This window comes from Chiloscyllium punctatum, chromosome 24, assembly GCF_047496795.1.
Source record: "Chiloscyllium punctatum isolate Juve2018m chromosome 24, sChiPun1.3, whole genome shotgun sequence".
In the NCBI taxonomy this organism is placed as follows: Eukaryota; Metazoa; Chordata; class Chondrichthyes; order Orectolobiformes; family Hemiscylliidae; genus Chiloscyllium; species Chiloscyllium punctatum.
Window position 1 is genome coordinate 63,460,173 of NC_092762.1, and position 23,860 is coordinate 63,484,032.

Genomic DNA, 23,860 nt, shown 5'->3' on the forward strand with positions numbered 1-23,860 from the left:
ATAAAAACAGAAAAAAACAGAGCCTTTGCACAACTGTGTGCAGTAGAAACATAAAACTGAATGAATTACTGTTGCAAATTCAACTTGGAGGCTATAACATAGCACTACTAAGACATAGTTTGAAGATGATCAGAACTGGGAATTAATTATATCAAGGTTTTAACATCAACTGGAAACAAGAGAGATTCAATAGTGGGGAGGAGTAGTTTTGGTTATTAATGATGAAATAGTTTCAATGCTACAAGTGTATCTAATAAGAGGCTAGCAGGTAGTGGAGACTTCACAGGTAAACCTAAGAAATAAAAAAAATTACAACATTAAGGGCTGTTGTGTATAGATCACTAACAGCAGCTGTGAAATATTAAATTGCATAATTCCAATGATTAGACACATATTATAAACGTAATGTGGCAGACCAGCATAATAAAAGTGACTGAATTTCTTGACCAACCAGGATCACTGTGATTGGCAAAAGATACAAAAAGTGGGCAAAGTTTGACGTTCTCAACTTGGCGGTGTTCAAGGATCAAATATTGGACTGCAGCTATTCACAATCTACATCACTTAGACAAAGAGGCACAGAATAATGCATCAAAGTCTGCTGACAATACAAAGCTATGAGGGAAGGTAAATTGTGAGAAGGACCAAAGCTGAGTGCAAATAATTTAGGCAGGTTGAAAGAGTGGGCAACAAGTTGCCAGACTATAATGTGGAGAAGTGTGAGATTATCCACTTTTGGAATGTAGGAATATTTTTTAAAAGGTATGAAACTTGTAAATGTTGATGTTTAGAAAGACATGGATGTGCTTGTACAAGCAACTCAAAATATTATCATGCAGTTACAGCGAGCAATTGAGGAGGAAATGCCATATTGGCTTTTATTGTATGGGAATTAGAGTAAAAGAATAAAGAAGTCTTGATATAATTATCCAGAATGTTGCTGAGGCCACACATGGAGAGTTGTGTGTAGTTTTGGTCTCCATTTTAAGGAAGGATATACTTGCTTTGAAAAGTGAAGGTTCATTAGATATGCCCTGAAAGAAGGGGGCTGTCCTTTGAGGAGAGATTGGCTAAATTAAACCTGTATTCTCAGAAAGTTTAGAAGATTCAAAGTAATCTCATTGAAACATACAAGATTCTGAAGGGGCTTAAGGGGATAAACATGGAAAAATTGTTTCCCTGTGCTGACAAATCTAAGATAAGTTTAGATAAGGATAATAGTTCAGTCATCTAGGACTTAAGGTGATGAGATATTTCTTCACTCAAAGGGAAGCTTTGAAACTCTCGACCCTAGAGGATTGTGCTTCTTTGTTGACTATATTTAAAGCTGAGATAGATATATAATTGGTCTCAGAGGGAACCACAGGATAGGAAAAGCAATGGGGAATATGGAGTCAAATGGTCCTTCCCTCAACAATTTCTACTTTGTACTGTGTTTGCTCAATGATGTCCATTCTCATGCTATTGTAGATTTTGCTGACTTTTGGACACTTCTTTGAGCCTCACCCAAGTTACAACTATTGACTCAGTAGCTTTCTCATTAATTGACACCACTTGAGGCAATAAATTCAGCTTGTTGATAGTTGACTATCACCAGGTTAACCCTGGTGAACTTTTCTGCACTTTGTAAAATTTTATTTTAAACTCAGATTTAAGCTTAAATTTAAATTAAAACTAAAAAGTTAGGCTAAATTTCAGTTAAGCAGCACTCACTTACTTGCACTTCATTTCTGACTGTTGCACTGTGCTCTATGCTCACCAAGTTGATCACAGTCAACCTCATAAGACCTGCTGTTACATAAATAATATTGATATTGGCCAGGATTTTCTATTTTTTTCAGCCAAGTATGGGGCAGGTGTTTTTAGAGGTGAGTTATAGCCCCCCCCCCACTAATCCCTACCAGTGAGAAAGCTCGCAGGAGCAAGTCTCAATCAGGGATCTAGGTACTGATTGGCAGTTTTCTCAACCAATCAGCTGGAGGGAGGCAGCCCTCAGTAGCAAGGCATCCTGGGCACAGACGACTGCCAAAGAAGCAGCCATCAAGACTGGGACTAGTCAAAAGGTAAGCGATTTTTGTGGAGGATTCATAGAGTAGAAGTTGTGGGGTGAGAGGTCTCAGCGTAGGGTTTGGGGACATGGACCGTTCCCATTAGGTTGTCTTCTTAAAATTTCTTTTGTGTAAACATTGTTTCTTGTTCTAGCCACGTGTAACTATTTCATTCTTGAGTCTTCTAATCTTCAGAGTGTTATCCCTATTATTTGTTCACAAGACAATGAAATATGAAGCCCTTTGGAATACTTCAAGATACTTTCTGATGACTTCATATAGTATCCATTTTATAGATCTGTTGCCAACCCGTGTGGATTTTTTAATAGCCCTTCCCTTCCCAAAAGTTGGGACCTGGCCCCTGCACCACCAGGAAGGGGAGGCAGACTGTTGCTAATACTTAACTGGAGTTACAGTAATAATACATAAGGGCTCCCCATTGAGCCTTGCTGGCTTAAAGACATGATACCTATCAGAGTTTCCTAAAGGTTTTCTCCCAATAGATACAGCGGTACATATGTTGAACTCCTTGTATACGGGGTTGCTATTTACCTGGAGTTTTATCTTAATTGCGGTCACTTTTGAAGCAGTGATGTAATTTAGCTGTATCAATTCCTCATCCTTCAGCTGATTTATTTGCATCGCTCTGTCATGAGGTTGCTTCACCCTTTGACATGGACAGTACACTTTCACCTGTTTTGGTAGCTTTGTCGGGGGCAGATCCTATGACTACAAATACGACATGGGTGTGCTTGCTCCTCAGTGTTTGTGGAGAAACTTCTGGACGAGTTCTGGAATCTTGCAGCTTCCAAGTCTACTTGTCCTTCCTCAGCAACCAATGGGAGCCATGAGTCTTATCCACTGGGGAGTTTGCTCTCCACTCTGTACTACATCCTCAGGAGAATTCATACTCTCAACAAACAGTATTTCAATTCCATCTCAAACATCAAAAACTGTAAGTACAACAAACTTTTATCTACCCAACTCCATAACCAGCGCTCCTCAAACATTCCAGAAGATTCCCCTGGCCTCAGAAACTACTCAAACGCCATTAGCCATGCGGCTGATGCAGCTGCCACCCCCACGCTGATTGATGATGTCACTTCTGCCCCCATCACGGCCACTCCCACAACCACTTCTGTCCCTCACAATTCCTCATGCATCACATGTGACATCACTTCCGCCCCTCACATCATCGCTGATGCCACACGCTCAGTGGCTTCCTCCACCTCTACTGCTGTGGTCACCACCACTTCCGCCCCCACCAGTGCCACTCACCTGCATTCTGCTGACACGCCCCCCCCCACAGACCCCACTGTCACTATCCCCACCCCCCCAGAACCCCGAGGGGAACACTACCCCTGCTCATGACTCCAACCCCATTCCCCCCACCATCACACCCACTCCAATTACAGGTTCTGCCCCCACTCCCAGCTCCACACCCCACACCAAATCCCAGTTCCCAGCCCTGCCGAGTTTTCACCATCCCTCCAGACCTCCCCCTCGCTGAGGATGAACGATCAGTCCTCAGCAAAGGACTCACCTTCATCCCCCTCCGTCCACGCATCAATGAATTTAATACATGCCGTGACGTCGAACACTTCTTCCGTCACCTCCGCCTCTGAGCTTACTTTCACAATCAGGATTCCCGCCCTCCTTCCGTGGACCCCTTTGCCCACCTCCAACATACTGCGTCCACCTGGACACCCCACGCTGGCCTATTACCTGCCCTCGACCTCTTCATTTCCAACTGCTGCAGGGACATTAACTGCCTCAACCTGTCTACCCCCCTCCCCCACTCCAACCTCTCACCCTCACAACACGCAGCCCTCCAATCCCTCTGCTCCAATCCCAACCTCACCATCAAGCCAGCGGATAAAGGGGGCGCAGTGGTAGTCTGGCGCACTGACCTCTACACTGCTGAGGCCAAACGTCAACTTGAGGACACCTCTTCCTCCTCCCCCCTCGACCATGACCCCACCCCCATCACCAAGCCATCATCTCCCAGACCATACAGAACCTCATCACCTCAGGAGATCTCCCACCCACAGCTTCCAACCTCATAGTCCGGGAACCCCGCACTGCCCCGGTTCTACCTCCTTCCCAAGATCAACAAGCCTGACCACCCTGGCTGACCCATTGTCTCAGCATGTTCCTGCCCCACTGAACTCATCTCTACCTATCTTGACACTGTCCTATCCCCCCTAGTCCAGGAACTCCCCACATACATTTGAGACACCACCCACGCCCTCCACCTCCTCCAAGACTTCAGCTTCCCCGGCCCCCAACACCTCATCTTCACCATGAATATCCAATCCCTCTACACCTCCATCCTCCATGACCAGGGCCTCCAAGCCCTCCGTTTGTTTCCTCTCCAGACGTCCCCAACAGTACCCTTCCACCGACACTCTCATTCCTTTGGCCGAACTGGTCCTCACTCTTAACAATTTCTCCTTTGAATCCTCCCACTTCCTCCAGACCAAAGGGGTAGCCATGGGCGCACTTATTGGACCCAGCTATGCCTGTCTCTTGGTTGGCTACGAAGAACAGTTGATCTTCCGTAATTACACTGGCACCGCTTCCCACCTCTTCCTCCGCTACATTGATGACTGCATTGGTGCCACCTCGTGCTCCTGTGAGGAGGTTGAGCAATTCATCAACTTTACCAACCCTGACCTTAAATTTACCTGGACCATCTCTGACACCTCCCTCCCCTTCCTGGACCTCTCCATCTCCATTAACGACGACCGACTTGACACTGACATTTTTTACAAACCCACCGACTCCCACAGCTACCTGGATTACACCTCTTCCCACCCTACCTCTTGCAAAAATGCCATTCCATATTCCCAATTTCTCCGCCTCCGCTGTATCTGCTCCCAGAAGGACCTCCTTCTTTAGAGACCGCAATTTCCCTTCCCATGTGGTTAAAGATGCCCTCCAACGCATCTCGTCCACATCCCGCACCTCCGCCCTCAGACCCCACCCATCCAACTGTAACAAGGACAGAATGCCCCTGGTGCTCACCTTCCACCCTTCCAACCTTCGCATAAACCAAATCATCTGCCGACATTTCCGCCACCTCCAAAAACACCCCACCACCAGGCATATATTTCCCTCCCCACCCCTTTCTGCCTTCCGCAAAGACCATTCCCTCCGTGACTACCTGGTCAGGTCCACGCCCCCCTACAATCCACCCTCCCATCCTGGCACCTTCCCCTGCCACCGCAGGAACTGTAAAAACTGCGCCCACACCTCCTCCCTCACCTCTATTCAAGGCCCTAAAGGAGCCTTCCACATCCATCAAAGTTTTACCTGCACATCCACTAATATCATTTATTGTATCTGTTGCTCCCGATGCGGTCTCCTCTACATTGGGGAGACTGGGCGTCTCCTAGCAGAGCGCTTCAGGGAACATCTCCGGGACACCCGCACCAATCAACCACACTGCCCCGTGGCTCAACATTTCAACTCCCCCTCCCACTCTGCCGAGGACATGGAGGTCCTGGGCGTCCTTCACCACCTCTCCCTCACCACCAGATGCCTGGAGGAAGAACGCCTCATCTTCTGCCTCGGAACACTTCTACCCCAGGGCATTAATGTGGACTTCAACAGTTTCCTCATTTCCCCTTCCCCCACCTCACCCTAGTTCCAAACTTCCAGCTCAGCACTGTCCCCATGACTTGTCTGGACTTGTCCTACCTGCCTATCTCCTTTTCCACCTCACCACTCCACCCTCTCCTCCCTGACCTATCACCTTCATCCCCTCCCCCACTCACCCATTGTACTCTATGCTACTTTCTCCCCACCCCCACCCCCCTCCAGTTTATCTCTCCACCCTTCAGGCTCTCTGCCTTTATTCCTGATGAAGGGCTTTTGCCCAAAATGTCGATTTTGCTGTTCCTTGGATGCTGCCTGAACTGCTGTGCTCTTCCAGCACCACTAATCCAGAAGTTGGCTCTACAGTATGTGAGAAACACAAGGCTGAGGATGAGTTGGAGATGCCTGTGTTGGACTGGGGTGTACAAAGTTAAAAATCACACAACACCAGGTTATAGTCCAACACGTTTAATTGGAAGCACACTAGCTTTCGGAATGACGCTTCTTCACCAGGTGATAGTGGATGGCTCAATCCTAACCACAGAATTTATAGCAAAAATTTACAGTATGATGTAACTGAAATTATACATTGAAAAATTAATTGTCTGTTAAGCCTTTCATCTGTTCGAATACTGTGATAGTTTCACTTCTTTCATGTGTAAATCACAAAATCTTTTTTTAAAAAGTTGCATTCTTGGCTTAGCTGTTAACAATGGTGATAGCTAGACAATATGTTGATGGTGTTGGCCCCCTGTGTTCTCTGTATATGTCATGATGTTTCGATCGATTCTAATCTAAAAAGTGAGATAATGGAGTTTTACATGAATTCATGCAGTTTTTGAGCAAAGTACAATGTAACCCTGCAAGTACAAATTCACCCCACAAAATATATGTGCATGGTGGTCACCTGAAATATGACATGAACCCAAGGTCCTGGTTGAGGTACCCATATTACATTATACAAACACACATATACTCCTGCACACCCACTAAGGCACTCCTATACACACATACACACGGACACACATACATACAGACGCGCACACAGACACCCACACACACCCTTACAGACACATACACTCCCACACTCACACATGCACCCCCTCATGGACTTAAGATACTCTGCACTCACTATACACATACACATACACTTTCTCACACTCACAACCCCCAACCCTGAGACACACAGACAGACAGACAAAGACCCACATGCACACATATATTTTGTGGGGTGAATTTGTACTTGCAGGGTTACATTGTACTTGGCTCAAAAACTGCATGAATTCATGTAAAACTCCGTTATCTCACTTTTTAGATTAGAATCAATCTAAACATCATGGCATAGACAGAGAACACAGGGGGCTAACACCTTCAACATATTGTCTAGCTATCACCATTGTTAACAGCTAAGCTAAGAATGCAACTTTTTAAAAAAAGGTTTTGTGACTTACACATGAAAGAAGTGAAACTATCTCGATATTCGAACAGATGAAAGGCTTAACAGACAATTAATTTTTCAATGTATAATTTCAGTTACATCACACTGTAAATTTTTGCTATAAATTCTGTGGTTAGGATTGAGCCCTCCACTATCACCTGATGAAGGAACGTCACTCCGAAAGCTAGTGTGCTTCCAATTAAACCTGTTGGACTATAACCTGGTGTGTGATTTTTAAGGCTGACGATGGTATCATCTCTGGACCCCTGAAATTCCCGAGTCCCTTTTTCTGTGTTTTTGCAGGAAACGGCTAGTTCTGTGATTTGGGGTCATTACTGATCTGTTACCAGATCTATCAGTCAGAAGATTTTGAAGCTGGGTGCTGAAACTCAGGGCCCCACAAGTGGTCAGGAGAATGACTTTTTAATGGTGGTCCCCTTCTATCCCATTTGCTTGCAAGAAGTATCTCATTCTTTTGGCGTACTGGGGCCAACCCTCCACAACCACATCATTAGGTTGCAGTTTCTCAAACAATGGTATTCTAATATTTTCCTGTCATAGTCTTACAGAATTCGTTGAGGGGCAAAACTATCTGAAACTTTTCTTTACTCTTGTCACTGATTTAATAACCCAGGAAGCCAGACTGGAAAGTAACATAATTTATTATTAAACATCAAAATAGCATGAATACTCATGGCATTTGCAGGCTAATCTTTGCCCAGGAAAGAAATTTGCACAGACCCACCTTTATAAAGGGTTCAGGTGGTTGTTCTAGCTGGGCAGGCCATTGTCTGTTTCCAAGGGAACTCATACTCAACAAGCTCTACACAAGATTAATTAGTGATTTCTCCACTGGCCTTGTAGGCGTTATCACAGACACAAATGCCAGACAATGGCCCCTTCCAATAAGAAATTTACCCACAGCCTCTTGACTTGTAATGGTGCTCGCACGATATCCCCCACTATCAAAATTCTGGGGTTTAAATGACCAGAAATTGAATTAGCCATACAAATAGAGTGGCTACAAGAGCCAGTTAAAGGCTAGAAATCCTGTGAATAACTCTTCTTCTGACTCTCCAAATCTTGTCCACCATCTACAAGGCACAAGTCAGGAGTCTGATCACTGACTGCTAGACTGCAGCTTCAGAAATACTCTAGAAACTTGACACCACCCAGGCCAAAGCAGTTAGTTTGATTGACACCACATCCACATCCTCCACCATCGATGCTCAGTAGCAGCTGCACTTACCTGACAAGATGCACTGCAGAAATTCACCAAAGCTCCTTAAACAATATCTGTACCTGCTACCTGCTAGATCCACTTCAAATCACTCCACAACCTGACTTGGAAATATATCACAGTTCCTTCAGTGTTGTTGGGTCAAAATTCTGGAATTTCCTCTCTAACAGCATTGTGGATCTACTTAAGGCACAGGGACTACAACAATTCTCTGCCACCTTTTCAAAGGGTAACTAGGAATAGGTGATACATGTTGGCCCAGCCATCAATACCCACTTCCCATGAATGAATAAAAAGGTCCTTGCTCATTAATCAGTGCTTCCTGCCTCTTGGAGCTGGATTCCTGCTTCCCAAAATTCAGCAAAAGCCCTTATCTAAGGTGAGACTGCACTGTGTATTACCCTGGGGAGAAAAGCTGAGTTGCTATCTTTGTTCTATATACCATCAATTTTGATTGAGAATGTGTAGTTTTAATGTAGGTTGCAACATTCAGCATGTAGTGCTGTTAAAAATGAAATACAAAATGAAAACTTGTTATGAGTAGTTTAATTTAGGTTTTCATTATTTTGACATGATTTACAAAAATAGACAGCTTTGTAAATGTTCATCACCCAAGAAAAAATAATTTTATAAATACATTAACCTATTTATTCTGTCATTTGAATATTTTAAATAGTTTCCAATAATCATTTAATAGAATTATTAGATCACCACAGTACTATTTATTATTAAAGTTCATACCATTGAGATTCATGTAGATAATAGAGATAAATATAACATATAACATAATACAGATGTCTGACTGATGACAATAATTTATTGCAACTGATGCACAAACCAAACATTCAAGACACAGAAGCATGACAAGCATTTGTTATTTTGATTTTATTTTAACTTTAATACCTGAACATTTTGTCATCAATATAATATTCTTTGACAACGTTTTTCTTCTTTAGTGCTTTTCTTCAAGTAAAGTCTTAAAAGTTTCTTCGAGGACTATTCAGAGTTGCAACGAATAATTAATTTGGATTGGTTCTGTTTAGCTACATAATTGTAATATGTTATTTCTACTTTAATCACTAATTTGCATGTTTGCTGTTTATCACTAATTTCTTTTATTGTTAATGTTTTCTGTCAGTAGAATTTTTGATGTGGAAAGTAAAAGCCTGCAGGGTTTTGCATCATGTTGTAGAATCCTTGGTGCTTCTTTTTCAAGCACAATGCAATCTGAAAGATTAAAATGCTGGTTACTAAACATATGAGAAGTATCATAACCTATTTAGTAAAATATGATTCCCTCTCTATCACCACTCTGACCACTGAACCTTTGGCCCCTGATCTGTTCCACCCAATTTTCACTTGGGTATTGAGAGGTGAATCTCTGATCTGAATATTGACCAATGTGACTTCAGAATTTCTATATAATCTTAAATTTCTTTTTATCAGGTGATGTTAGTGATCTGATGTGGTTTGGAGAAGCCTTTCCTCCATTATTTGCTCATGTTTCTTTCTTTCTGAAGAAAGGCTCTATCTTGAACAATGGCCAGATATTTTTCTCCACAAATGCGGATTTGATCCAGCTCTTCTTTTTCATGCTAAGTGCATTTATGCTTGAGGAGATCTTTAGAGGAAGCATTAGAATTTGTTCTGCATTACAACAACAATTATGCACTGTTGAATCTTGGAGACAAGTGATTCTTATAATTGATTTGGCTCATGATGTTATATAGCATGCCTTTATTCTGACCTTCTGCAATTTTCCAACGTATACTCTATATTTCCAGAGTTCAGCACTATGCACAATATTGAATAATCTGTTGTACATACCAGTAAAGCTCCGAGGATGAACAGGAATAGAATGAGGAGTATGCCTAGAACGATGAGTATGATTCCCCAGTATGGAATTTCTACTTTGCTGTCAGAAATTGGTGCTTTAGCTTCTAGATAAATAAAACACAGGTTGCAAAACAATTAAATGTGAAATATATGTGAATTAAATCTTGCAGTGCATGTGATGTACAATAACTTATTGTGTGCCCTGTTCAGTCAAGTTGTCAGTAAGTTGGAAACTATATGGGGTCATTCTACATTTTTTTAAATTTTGGATGAGGACAACTATTGTTAAAAGCAATTGGGCTCAGAGAGAGAGAACTACATCATAGTTCTGCTTCTCTGAGCAAGACTTCTGTTGGAAGTAAGGAACCGTCCCTTATATGGCCTTATTTGAATGAATTCAACCATGCAACTCATAACAGACTATTTTGAAAAGACTGTCCACTATATATTGGGTGAAGTGTTAATTTCAACTTCAGATGAATCCAAAATGTGTCATATAGCTTTGGTAAATAGCCTCAGTAGCATTAGTCCAACTATGAAAGACTGGATAAAGCATTCAAATGTACCAGTGATGGTGTCAGATAGTGGCTGTGTTGCCAATACCACCCCTGACAGCACTGTTGGTTTACCTACACTGAAGGAACGAGAAAGGCTGTAAAGGCAGCTTACTGCCACTTTCTCAAATATAATGAGAGTTGGGCATTAACACTGGTCTTGCTAGTGATGTCCAAATCCCAAGAACAAATTAAAACAATCTAGCTGATGCATTGTACAGAAGTACTTGTTTCACTCAGCCAGAGATAAAGATATGCAGACGGAAAAGGTATCAAAACTATCTGCATCACAACAAATCTGCAGTCTGGCATAACATTTCATAAAGCAATTTTTTTAATGGACAAATATTAAATTATGTGAGATACTATTAATCAATCTGTTCTGAAATGTTATGGTACACTTAAGGAATAGGTGGGATTTGAATCTGGGTATTCTAGCCCAGAAGTGGGGACACTACCACAATGCCACAAGAAGCCTAAGAAATCTCAATTGTCATCAAAAAGGTTAGAACAGACCAAGCATGACTGGGAATTTAAATTATAAATTGACCAGAGACTGAGCAGGAACGGCTGCTCAGTCAGCATTTAATATATCAGGTAAGAATTTAGGATTGTTTGCGCCCATTGGGCAATATATTGAGTATAGATAGTGAAACATGTAGATTGGTGCCTAGTATATTGACAGTAGTGATGATAATCTGTTATGTCTCACAATCAGTATGAGGCTACACCTTTAAGAGATACAGAGTGTTAATTTACCATTAAGTGACATAGAGTCATAGAGATGTACAGCATGGAAACAGACCTTTTGGTTCAACTTGTCCATGCTGACCAGGTAACCTAAATTAATCTAGTCCCATTTACCAGCACTTGAACACATATCCCTCTCAACCCTTCCTACTCATATACCCATCCAGGTGCCATTTAAATGTTGGAATTATTGTTGTAAGAGCCTTTGCCATTTCTTCTGGCAGCTCATTCCATATTCGCACCACTCTTTGCGTGAAAAAGTTGCCCCTGAGGCCCCTTTTTAAATCTTTCCCCTCTCACCCTAAACCTAAACTCTCTAGTTCTAGACTCCTCCACCCGAGGGAAAAGACCTTGTCTATTTACTCGATCTGTGCCCCTCATGATTTTATAAACCTCCAGAAGGTCACCCTTCAGTCTCTGACACTCCAGGGAAAACAGCCTCGCCCCACAGCACAAACCCTCCAATCCTGGCAATATCCTTGGAAATCTTTTCTGAACATTTTCATGTTACAAAACATCCTTTCTACAGGAAGACCAGAATTGCATATAATATTCCAAAAGTGGCCTAACCAATGTCCTGTACAGCCACAACATGACCTCCCAACTTCGATCTTCCATGTCCTTCTCCACAGTAAACACTAAATGAATATTTTGCATCAATATCTCCCCCATCTCCTGTGGTTCCACACATAGGCTGCTGTCCTGATCTTTGAGGAGCTCTATTCTCTCCCAGTTACCCTTTTGTCTTTAATGTATTTATAAAATCCCTTCAATTTTCCTTAACCGTACTTACCAAATCTATCTCATGTCCCCTTTTTACCTTCCTGATTTCCCTCTTACTCCTACTGCTTTTAAACTCTTCTACTAAGGAGACTTTTTATCTATCCTGTCTATACCTGACATATGGTTCCTCTCTTTGTTTACCATAACCTCAATTTCTCCAGCATTCCCTACACCTACCAGCCTTGCAATTCACCTTAACAGGAATATGTTGTCTCTGGACTCTCGTAATCTCATTTCTGAAGGCTTCCCTTTTTCTAGCCGTCCCTTTACCAGCGAACGTCTGCGCCCAACCAACATTTGAAAGTTCTTGCCTAATACCGTCAAAATTGGCCTTTCTCCAATTTAGAACTTCAACTTTTCCATCTGGTCTATCCTTTTCCATCACTATTTTAAAACAAATAAAATTATGGTTGCTGGCCCCAAAGTGCTCCCCCACTGACACCTCAGTCACCTGCCCTGCCTTATTTCGCAAGAGTAGGTCAAGTTTTGCACCTTCTCTAGTAGGTATATCCACATATAGAATCAGAAAATTTTCTTGTACACACTTAACAAATTTCTCTCCATCTAAACCCTGAACACTATGGCAGTCTATGTTTGGAAAATTAAAATCCCCTACCATTACCAAACTATTATTCTTACAGATAACTGAGATCTCCTGACAATTTTGTTTCTCACTTTCCTGCTGACTATTAGGGAGTCTATAATACAATCCCAATAAGGTGATCATCCCTTTCTTATTTCTCAGTTCCACCCAAATAACTTTCCTGGATGTATTTCTGGGAATATCCTCCATCAGTACAGCTGTAATGCTATCCCTTATCAAAAACACCACTCCCCCTCCTCTCTTGCCTCCCTTTCTATCTTTCCTGTGGCATTTGTATCCTGGAACATTAAGCTGCCAGTCCTATCCATCCCTGAGCCACATTTCTGTAATTGTGATGATATCCCAGTCCCATGTTCCTAACCATGCCCTGAGTTCCTCTGCCTTCCCTATTAGGCCTGTTGCATTGAAATAAATGCAGTTTAATTTATGTCGTTTTTTGTTTTGTTCCTGCCTCCTTACTAGTTTAAATCTTCCGAAGCAGCTCTAGCAAATCTTCCTTCCAATTCAGGTACAATTTGTCCTCCTTATGCAGGTCACTTCTACTGCAGAAGAGATTCCAATGATTCAAAAACATGAACCCTTCTCCCTTGCACAAGCTCCTCAATCATATACACTTGCTCTGTCCACCTATTGCTACCCTCACTAGCTCATAGCACTGGGAGTAATCCAGATATTACTACCTTTGAGGACCTCCTTTTCAAATTCTTGACTAACATTCTATATTCTCTCTTCAGAACCTCATCCTTTTTCCTTCCTATGTCATTAGTTCCAATGTGTACAAGGACCTTGTGCTGGTCCCACTTGCCTTTGAGAATATTCTGCACTCTCTCCATGATATCCTTGATGCTGGCACCAGGGAAGCACCACACCATTCTTATTTCTTGCTGTTGGATGCAAAAACTTCTGTTATACCACTGACTAGATGGCTTGGAACCTGATGAACCCCTATCACAATCGATTGCTTGGAACCTGACGTACCCCTCATGACATTAGAGCCAGTCTTGGTACCAGAAACTTCACTGTTGATGTTACATTCCCCTGAGAATCTGTCACACGCTACATTTTCCAAAACAGCATATTTGTTTTGAGATGGGGATAACCACAGGAGGCTCCTGCTCTATCTGCCTCCCTCTCCTATCTTTCCTGGCAGTAACCCATCTGCAGTTTTTCTTCTTTCCCATAATTTCATACATCCTATCCATCACACCCCCATCTCCTGTAAATTCCTCATTGCCTCTAATGACCGCTCCAACCGATCCATACGATCTGATAGGATTCACAACCAAACATACTGCAGACATAATCATCAATACCATGGAAATTCTCCCTAATCTCTCACATCCAACACGAAGAGCACATCGCTCTACTATAGGCCATCTTTGCACCTTAACAATCTACAGAAAATAGCACAGTCTTACTACTCTAAAAAACACTGCTGCAGGCTAAGTTAGTATCTTTGTTTTATATTTAATCAAGAGACAGATCTCAATAAAACACATAACCAGAAAGAACCCACTACTCACTATTAAAAAAAGACAGCAATGTTACACTTCAAAACTAGGCACTTACACTTAAAAACTAGGCATTCAAAATTAATCAGTTTTGAAAAGAAGTATTAGGTATTCTTTTGACCCAGTCAGATGAATAGGCCCCAAGGTGGTGCCATCACCTTCCCAAAGACAACCAAAAGGCCTAAAGAGTGGGGATCAACATCATTGACCAAATTAAGTTTTACAAGATATGGGTAAAAAAACAGAACTACGAGTGATGTGAATGTCCAGCAGGAATGAATGAATGATTTTTATTGTCACATGTATTTGGAGAAATACATTGAAAAGTGTTTGTCGCCACAATCTGGCACCATTTTGGACAGCATGCACACATTGCCTCATTCCCAACCCTGCCTGCTGTGAGCATGCTCATATTGCCTCTTCTCCCCTTCCTGGGAGTGTAAGGTACTTCATTGGCTCAAAAACAAAGGAAATGTCCTGCAAAAGGAAATTTTGCAGAGAAATGAAAATCAGGTTCAGGTAAGGTTTAGAAAAATAAAAATATAAAGACAACATTTTGAGGTGAGGTCGAAGAGAATAAATGCAGGTTTTAGATCATGAATCTGAAGATGCAAGGGTTTGAAGCAGAAGTCAATCTCAATGTGGGAACAGATATTTTGATATGGGGAAACATCTTGCCTTGGTTGAAGTCTGCAAGTTCAGTCAGTGAAATTAAAAAAAATGTCCAGGAAGTGCAGATCTTCATGTTAGTGGGCAAACCATCACAAAATGTGGTTATAAAAGATGAGGTGTTGATGTGTGACTCCATATACTAAAGAATCATATTCCATTGTTAAGCAGCAATGCATATATTTGTCGACGTCTGTTGGAGAGAGTGGATGCAATTTTTCAGAATTAAGACAGGACAGAATCCCAGCCAGAATTTGCAAAATTATTCGAAGTCTGAAGCAAATTGAAGCATAATTATCATGTAACTCTGCAAGTAGATTTAAGCCCACCTATTTTTATGCTGTCAGGAAAATTCCTCATCCTTTGATGAGGAAGGTAAAATTACACTTAGGCTACATGAATGCAAGTGGAGACACATCACTAGACACAATGCCCAGGCTAGTGACTATCCCCAAGACAAATGGAGAACTAAGATTATGCATGGATCTCACTATTGAATAAATGAGTTAAATGTCCACCTTATTTTGTCTGTTGATGTTAGTTTGGCCAAATTGACCACAAACATGCCTTTCACAAAATTGGAAGAAAACAGTTCATTTCAGCATATGTCCTTACACCATGAGTCAAGATTATTGACTGTGTTTACTACATTGTTTCAGCAGTATTGTTACAGCAGTGTCTACCAGCTACAAGATGAACTACAGAAATTCGCTAAGGTTCTTGAGACAGCATTTTCTAAATCCATGGCTACCAGTATCTAGAAAGACAGAGCAGCAGATACATGGAAACATCACCATCTGCAAATTCCCTCCAACCCACACACTATCCAAACTTGGAAACTTATCGCTGTTCTTTCTGTGTTGCTGGTGAAAGTCCTGGAGCTCCCTTCCTAAAAGGTATTGTGTGTACATATACACCAAATGGACTGTAGTATTTCAAGAACATAGCTCACCACCATCTTCTCAGAGGAAGTATGATGGACAATAAATGATGCCCACATCCCATTAGGGAATAAAGAAAACTCACAAACTTGATTGAGTTGTTTGATGAAGTAACAAAGAACATTGATGAGGGCAGAGCAGTAGATGTGATCTATATGGACTTCATTAAGGTGTTCGACAAGGTTCCCCATGGGAGACTGATTAGCAAGGTTAGATCTCATGGAATACAGGGAGAACTAGCCATTTGGATACAGAACTGGTTCAAAGGTAGAAGACAGAGGGTGGTGGTGGAGGGTTGTTTTTCAGACTGGAGGCCTGTGACCAGTGGAGTGCCACAAGGATCGGTGCTGGACCATCTACTTTTTATCATTTACATAAATGATTTGGATGCGAGCATAAGGGGTACAGTTAGTAAGTTTGCAGATGACACCAAAATTGGAGGTGTAGTGGACAGTAGTGGTTACCTCAGATTACAACAGGATCTTGACCAGATGGGCCAATGGGCTGAGAAGTGGCAGATAGAGTTTAATTCAGATAAATGCGAGGTGCTGCATTTTGGGAAAGCAAATCTTAGCAGGACTTATATACTTAATGATAAGGTCCTTGGGAGTGTTGCTGAACAAAGAGACCTTGGAGTGCAGGTTCATAGCTCCTTGAAAGTGGAGTCGCAGGTAGATAGGATAGTGAAGAAGGCGTTTGGTATGCTTTCCTTTATTGGTCAGAGTATTGAGTACAGGAGTTGGGAGGTCATGTTGCGGCTGTACAGGACATTGGCTAGGCCACTGTTGGAATATTGCGTGCAATTCTGGTCTCCTTCCTATCGGAAAGATGTTAGAACATAGAACATAGAACATAGAACAATACAGCACAGAACAGGCCCTTCGGCCCACGATGTTGTGCCGAACTTCTATCCTAGATTAAGCACCCATCCATGTACCTATCCAAATGCCGCTTAAAGGTCGCCAATGAATCTGACTCTACCACTCCCACAGGCAGCGCATTCCATGCCCCCACCCCTAACCTTAAATTTATGTCCCCTTGTAACACTCTGTTGTACCCGGGGAAAAAGTTTCTGACTGTCTACTCTATCTATTCCTCTGATCATCTTATAAACCTCTATCAAGTCACCCCTCATCCTTCGCCATTCCAACGAGAAAAGGCCGAGAACTATCAACCTATCCTCGTACGACCTACTCTCCATTCCAGGCAACATCCTGGTAAATCTTCTCTGCACCCTCTCCAAAGCTTCCACATCTTTCCTAAAGTGAGGCGACCAGAACTGCACACAGTACTCCAAATGTGGCCTAAACAAAGTCCTGTACAGCTGCAACATCACTTCACGACTCTTGAATTCAATCCCTCTGCTAATGAACGATAATACTCCATAGGCCTTCTTACAAACTCTATCCACCTGAGTGGCAACCTTCAAAGATCTATGTACATAGACCCCAAGATCCCTCTGTTCCTCCACCTGACCAAGAACCCTACCATTAACCCTACCAATGTTGTGAAACTTGAAAGGGTTCAGAAAAGATTTACGAGGATGTTGCCACGGTTGGAGGATCTGAGCTACAGGGAGAGGCTGAACAGGCTGGGGCTGTTTTCCCTGGAGCGTCGGAGGCTGAGGGGTGACTTTATCGAGGTTTACAAAATTATGAGGGGCATGGATAAGATAAATAGGCAAAGTCTTTTCCCTGGGGTTGGGGAGTCCAGAACTAGAGGGCATAGGTTTAGGGTGAGACGAGAAAGATGTTAAAGAGACCTAAGGGGCAATTTTTTCACGCAGAGGGTGGCACTTGTATGGAATGAGCTGCCAGAGGATGTGGTGGAGGCTGGTACAATTGCAACATTTAAGAGGCATTTGGATGGGTATGTGAATAGGAAGTGTTTGGAGGGATATGGGCTGGGTACTGGCAGGTGGGACTAGATTGGGTTGGGATATCTGGTCGGCATGGATGGGTTAGACCGAAGGGTCTGTTTCCATGCTGTACATCTCTATGACTCCATGACTCTATTTGCCATTTAGGATCTCCTGTGTAGTAGAGATTCCCAAAAGAGGAATGTCTGGAATTATAGAAGGGAAGCTGTGGGCAATTTGGATGATATCCTCATCCATCGTAAAACAAAGAAGGACATGACCAAAAAGACATGTACATGTTAGGGCAATACAAAATGCAGGCTATACACCTTATGAGATATGCCAGTTCTCCAGAATGATGATTACATTCTAAGGATACTAATCCAAAAATCAAGGCATCAGAGAGAATTCAAGGAAGACCAGTAATGAATTTAAAGCACTGAAGTGTATTAATGATGTAAATTGCTTCTTTGGCATGGTGAATCAAGTGGGAATCTTTATGCCTAATTTATCAGTTTTATCCAACCCATCAGAGAGCTTTCAATGAAAGGCCAGCATTGGTATTGGAGTCAGGAACAGATTGCGGCTTTTAAGAAGATGAAAACAAAGCTTTTTCCTACTGATAAACTTGCACAATACAATCCGGGACTTGGAGTAGTCCTTACCTAAGTGGAAACTGATGGAAGAAGAAAACCTTTATACATTTTAGATCAAGAGTTTTGATATAAACTGGACTGAGGTAGACAACCACAGGGAAAGAACCATTAGCAGGGATGCAAAAGTTTTATAGCCTTTCTTGTGGGGCTTTTATTCCTGCTAATGTTATTGGGATTGAAAGAATCTGAAAAATGCCTTTACATAGACAAAGATTCAGAATTAGACTAATGAGATACAAATATGTCACAGGCTACATTGCAGGCAACACGCTTATAACAGGAGATAGCAGCAGTGGAACAAACAGAAAAGGAAGATCTATTCTTGTAGAAGAAATGCAGTTGTATTCTAAAGCAATTGCTAACACTCTACTGGCAACTGAAAGAAAACTCAGAGCAATTCCTGCAGATCAAAAATTTGATAAGGAGAGCACAAAAGTCGGACAAAGCTATCTGCAAAGGTGGTTAAAACTTAGCCCAGCAGACCAAGTGCTGAAATGTATTGAAAAACAGTAATAGAGTCGAGAGTGTAGTGCTGGAAAAGCACAGCAGGTCAGGCAGTATTTGAGGAGGTGGAGAATCGACATTTCGGGCATAAGCCCTTTGTCAGGAATCAGGCTTATGCCTGAAACATCAATTCTCCTGCTCCTCGGATGCTGCCTGACCTGCTGTGCTTTTCCAGCACCACACTCTCGACTCTGATCTCCAGCATCTGCAGCCCTCGCTTTTTCCTATAAAACTGCTACTAGTCAATAATAGAAGCTTTATTTGTATTTGACTGTTTGATTAAGGTCAATGAGATGATAGATTTTACAAGAAACTCTATGGGGAACATTTAGACATAACTAAATGCATGGCAGGAGTTAAACATGTCAGTTAGCATGTCAGCCAGGCAATTTAAAACAAGATTATATTTCTTCATGCCATACATATGTCAAAAAAAGTTAAGAGCCATTGATTTTCTCAAGATTTCGAGATAGGCCATGGGCAGATGCATCCATTTTTTATACGACAGTGATCCAGCCTTGATTCATTTTATTTGGTACTTCAAATGAAATATTTAGGAATAATCCAATTAGAGTTGATACTTTACCCACTGTCAAGCTGTTATTTTTTAGCTGATAGACATTTCCAAGTAAGTTTGTTGCATTTGTTCCAGTAGTGAATTCTTTTCTGACTTTTTCTGCTGTTACTAGTTCATTTGCATCGTCAGGGTTGAAGTAGCTCAAGCAGGTGCATTTAACTGATCCACGTCTGATGAGAAAATTCAAAATAAAAGAAAATTTGAATCTTTTTCTCTCCATAAATGTGCACAACCCAAATGGATGAGTAACTTGACAATACGCTAATGATGTTCTGATTTAATACTAAAGATATAGTGATTCAGTACCTGCATATCAAGTTTGAATCAAACTATCTTATCCTTTCAAAATACCTTTGCGAGTACAACATTGTAGTAATAGGACTGTACTTTTTGCTGCGCCATTATGTTCTCTAGAGATGTTCAGGATTTTGTAATGCATAGGACACATTCTGTGACCAGGTTTTATCTCAGTTGTTCCCCATAGGGCAGAACTCACAGAGCAAAATGTATCAGGAAACTGTTTTGAACAATATAGCTGTGTTTACATCTCTTTACATTAAATATTTATTTCTTGTGTTGCTGGAGGTTGACCCAGAGTACCTTGAACAAAGCATACAGATTCCGCTCAATTGCTGGCTAGACAAACTGTCTGTACAGATGATTAGACCAATAACTACAGACAGGAGGGTGGCAGGAGCTGTCAGAATAATCACCAGCAATATGAGTGGGCAGCATTCTGGGCCATGGTCAGACTGGCAAAGTAATTGGGTGGGAGGAATCAAAGACCAGGATTGTAAATGGGGTAGGAAGGTTTTCCTTATGACTAAAGGTCATCACTTTGTTTCATCTCAATGGTACAACAAACCTCTTACCTCAATCCTATAACTTTAGAGGTGCGGTAACTCTTCTTTAAAGAGCTCTTCTTAAACAATCCTGAAAGCTGAAAAATATATACCATAGTAAGCACAGATTGAATACTTCATAAGAAATCTGAATTAAATATTCCTGAAAATGTCAAAGATCCATTGAATTGATCTTACTAAAAAGAGCACATATTAAGAATTGAATAACACTCCACCAATAAAATGCATTTGAAGTGTGAAAAAGGTGCATAATTAATACTATTAGTTATGAATTTTGGACTGTTCAAATTGAATCAGATGGGTTTTAGTTTCAATTCTGTGAAGGTCCTGATTTCTTAAAGGTGTCAAAAAGTGACATATATACATTACTTCCAAGAAAGAATGGGATTCAATTCAGTGTGTAGCTGATAAGAGTGGTGTTAATTAGAACAAAGAACAAAGAAAATTTACAGCCTTCGGCACTCCAAACATGAGCTGATCCAAATCCACTGTCTAAACCTATCGCCCAATTCCTAAGCATCTGTATCCCTTTGCTCCCCACCTACTCACGCATCGGTCCAGATGCATCGTAAATGAATCTACCGTGCCTGCCTCTACTACCAGGCACCTACCACCCTCTGTGTGAAGTACTTTCTGTGTGTATTCCCTTAAACTTTTCAGCTCTCACCTTGAACGCATGACCTCTCGCTATTGAATCCCTCACCCTGGGAAAAAGCTTATCACTATCTACCCTGTCTAAGCACTTCATGATTTTGTAGACCTCAATCAGCTCCCCCCTCAATCTCCTTTTTTCTAATGCATCTTCCATACCAGGCAATATCCTTGTAAACCTTCTCCGCACCCTCTCCAAAGCGTCCCCATCCTTTTGGTAATGTGGCGGCCAGAATTAATAAAATGTTTACACTGTTTTGTTTCTGTTCAGCAAAATCAGGAAATCAGTTCATGAGGAACAGTTCCTCCTAGCAAAAGAGTTCCAGTTTGTGAAGTTTCAATGCTGTGAGAGTTTGCAGAGAAGTTTTCAATTTTTCAGAACTGAAAAGAGCCATCACAACTGTAAGGAGGTCAAGCCAGAATAAGTAGAAAGCAGCTATAAAACTGTCACAGCAGCCCAAGAAGATGGAAATGCACACAGTCAGTTAAGTAAGAAAGAATGAGTTGAGAAAGGAATGATATTTCTCTGGGACTTAATAGCTACAAAGGATATTGGTGGGAAACAGGTAGAAACTTCATTTTGCTGCTTCTATTAAGATCTTTATGACATACCTTATATGTCCTAATTTTTTTCTTTTGTGTAATTAGCCTGTATCCTTGTGTTAAAGAATATAACAATTCAGTGACTAACCACCAATTGTAAAAATGAAATTTATAATCTATCAAGCTACATTTCACTCTGAGATTTGACTCATCCAGAATTGCCATCAAGTGGGATTATAACAAAAGGCAAGTGATGTATTTTATCTTCTGGACAAGAAGTTTACATTTAAAACAGACTAAAAAAATAATCCTTACCATCCTGGTAATATTGGCTGTAATGCTTTGGTATTCAGGGGAATTTGTATCATTAAGTGCTTCAGTAAAATTTCTGTTTATTATTGTGAAGTTAAGCTCAAATGGCAAGTCTCCTTCCCGGATTGCAGGTACCGTTATAGTTGGTGTTACAGTTGGTTTCAATTCTTGATAACCTAAAATTAAGGTATGAAATGTAAATATGTTGCCCAAGGCTTCAACAAGAAATTCAGTTATAATTGAGAATCTGAAATGTACTAGTTCCAAGGAAAGCATTCAAGATTAGTTTTTCTTTTGATCATCAATTCATTTTTGGAGAGTAATCCATATTGAATGATTTCTTTAGCACTCATCATTTACATCCTGATTATTCATTACAATTTATAAAAATTGGGGAGAAGCAGGAGACAGCACAGCATAATACCATTCAAATTCAACCAATTATTAATATAAGCTCTGAAAAAATATGGTGTATGGCATTATGTTGCCGTTTAAGCTTTATTATTGAGTCAGTACATACCATCTACATAGAGGCTGTCTTCGATCAGTGCATATATTCCCAATGCAGTGATTTTCTCAGTGTTGTCTCTGAACTCATTATAAACAGTGACTCTATCAACTTCATTCACATTGGGATTATTTTTAAAAGAACAGATTGCTTCAACCTTAGTATTGCCTTCATTTCCAGGCCTGTGTAAAGGGATTGTACAATTTGTAAAAAGAAAAATCACCACCAAATACATCAATGATTCACTAAAATATTAACAATTCTCAATATTTTGTATTAACAATATATAGGGATCATTGAAGTGTTTTACAGAGTACTTTTGAATTATAGCATTGATTGTTTCTGTAGAAAAAAATATATCAGATATATTAAAAGTTAATGTGACTACGTGGCCATTTAACTAAAAAAAATAAAAGTTTTAAACAAATAATTAGTTATGTATTGAAGGTTGAACTAGCAAAAGGCATATTGCTTGTCTTTTCTTGACACTGGCTTATATATTCTTTGATATCTTCCTGAAAATGTATTCATTATGGTGGCCTCCTGCCCAAGACATTATACTTTCATCACAAGACCATTGAAGTAGGATGTACGTCTAGGACAGGGACTGCCTGTTTTGAGAGTTTCTGGTTTCATACCATATCTGTGATCTGGTGTAGTATCAGCACTATACACTGCCTCATCCAAACAAATCCAAACAATTGTTAAAGCCAGTTCCTGTACATGGATCCACCAGGGCTATAATCAGCTATTTTTCTGGGGGAGTCAGCAACCATTCCTTGGCTTGGTGAGCTCCTGTTGTGCATTTTTCATAGGTTATTAAGGCCTAGCTCATGACCCCCAACAATGTTAAGTTGATAGATTCCGGTGATGGATATAATCTAATTTCCTAAACAGTTATATCTCAGTATGATTTCCACTGTGCACATTGCAAATGGAAGTTGATGGTTGGATCTGGTCATAGCCTTTATTTCCAATAGGAAATCTGAAATCTCAATGAACTGAAATAAGGACATCTTTTAATGACAGGTAATTACTTGGTTGAATATTTCCAATCTGTGGAGTATACCTCTCGTATTATACCCCTTACCATTTCAGTTAGTTCTTCTGCTTCACTTGAGTTCTCTACTATTGATCTTTTCACTGTTCCAATGAAGTTAATTCATATTCAAGGAAAAGCATGCTTTCTTTCCTTTGGGCATTTTACTACTCTCCAGTCTTAATATTGTCTTCAACTACAGACTGCAGATATACTTCCACGTTGTTCCTGCATGTTGCCAATCTCTTTGATTAAAATATTTTCCTTTTGGCCTCTTACAGTTTCATGTTAATATTGTTTCCGTTGCTTAACTAATTTCTGTTTTCCATTTTCTGTCTATGTGGGTACATGTGTGCATTATTGTGTGCGTGTACT

General features: G+C 41.0%; 1 protein-coding gene across 1 annotated transcript in view; it reads right to left on the reverse strand.

Annotated features, from left to right (window-relative positions):
• Positions 1–8,991: 8,991 nt before the first annotated feature.
• Positions 8,992–23,860, reverse strand: part of LOC140494427 (mucin-16-like) — a 112,133-nt gene continuing 97,264 nt past the window's right edge. The window contains exons 101-106 of the mRNA XM_072593610.1: positions 22,459–22,628; positions 21,942–22,114; positions 20,442–20,509; positions 19,579–19,739; positions 10,154–10,266; positions 8,992–9,553 (exon numbers count right to left, since the gene is read on the reverse strand). Of these exons, the coding sequence (XP_072449711.1) occupies positions 9,461–9,553; positions 10,154–10,266; positions 19,579–19,739; positions 20,442–20,509; positions 21,942–22,114; positions 22,459–22,628 (778 nt within the window). The 3' untranslated portion in view covers positions 8,992–9,460. The remainder of the gene's footprint in view (positions 9,554–10,153; positions 10,267–19,578; positions 19,740–20,441; positions 20,510–21,941; positions 22,115–22,458; positions 22,629–23,860) is intronic.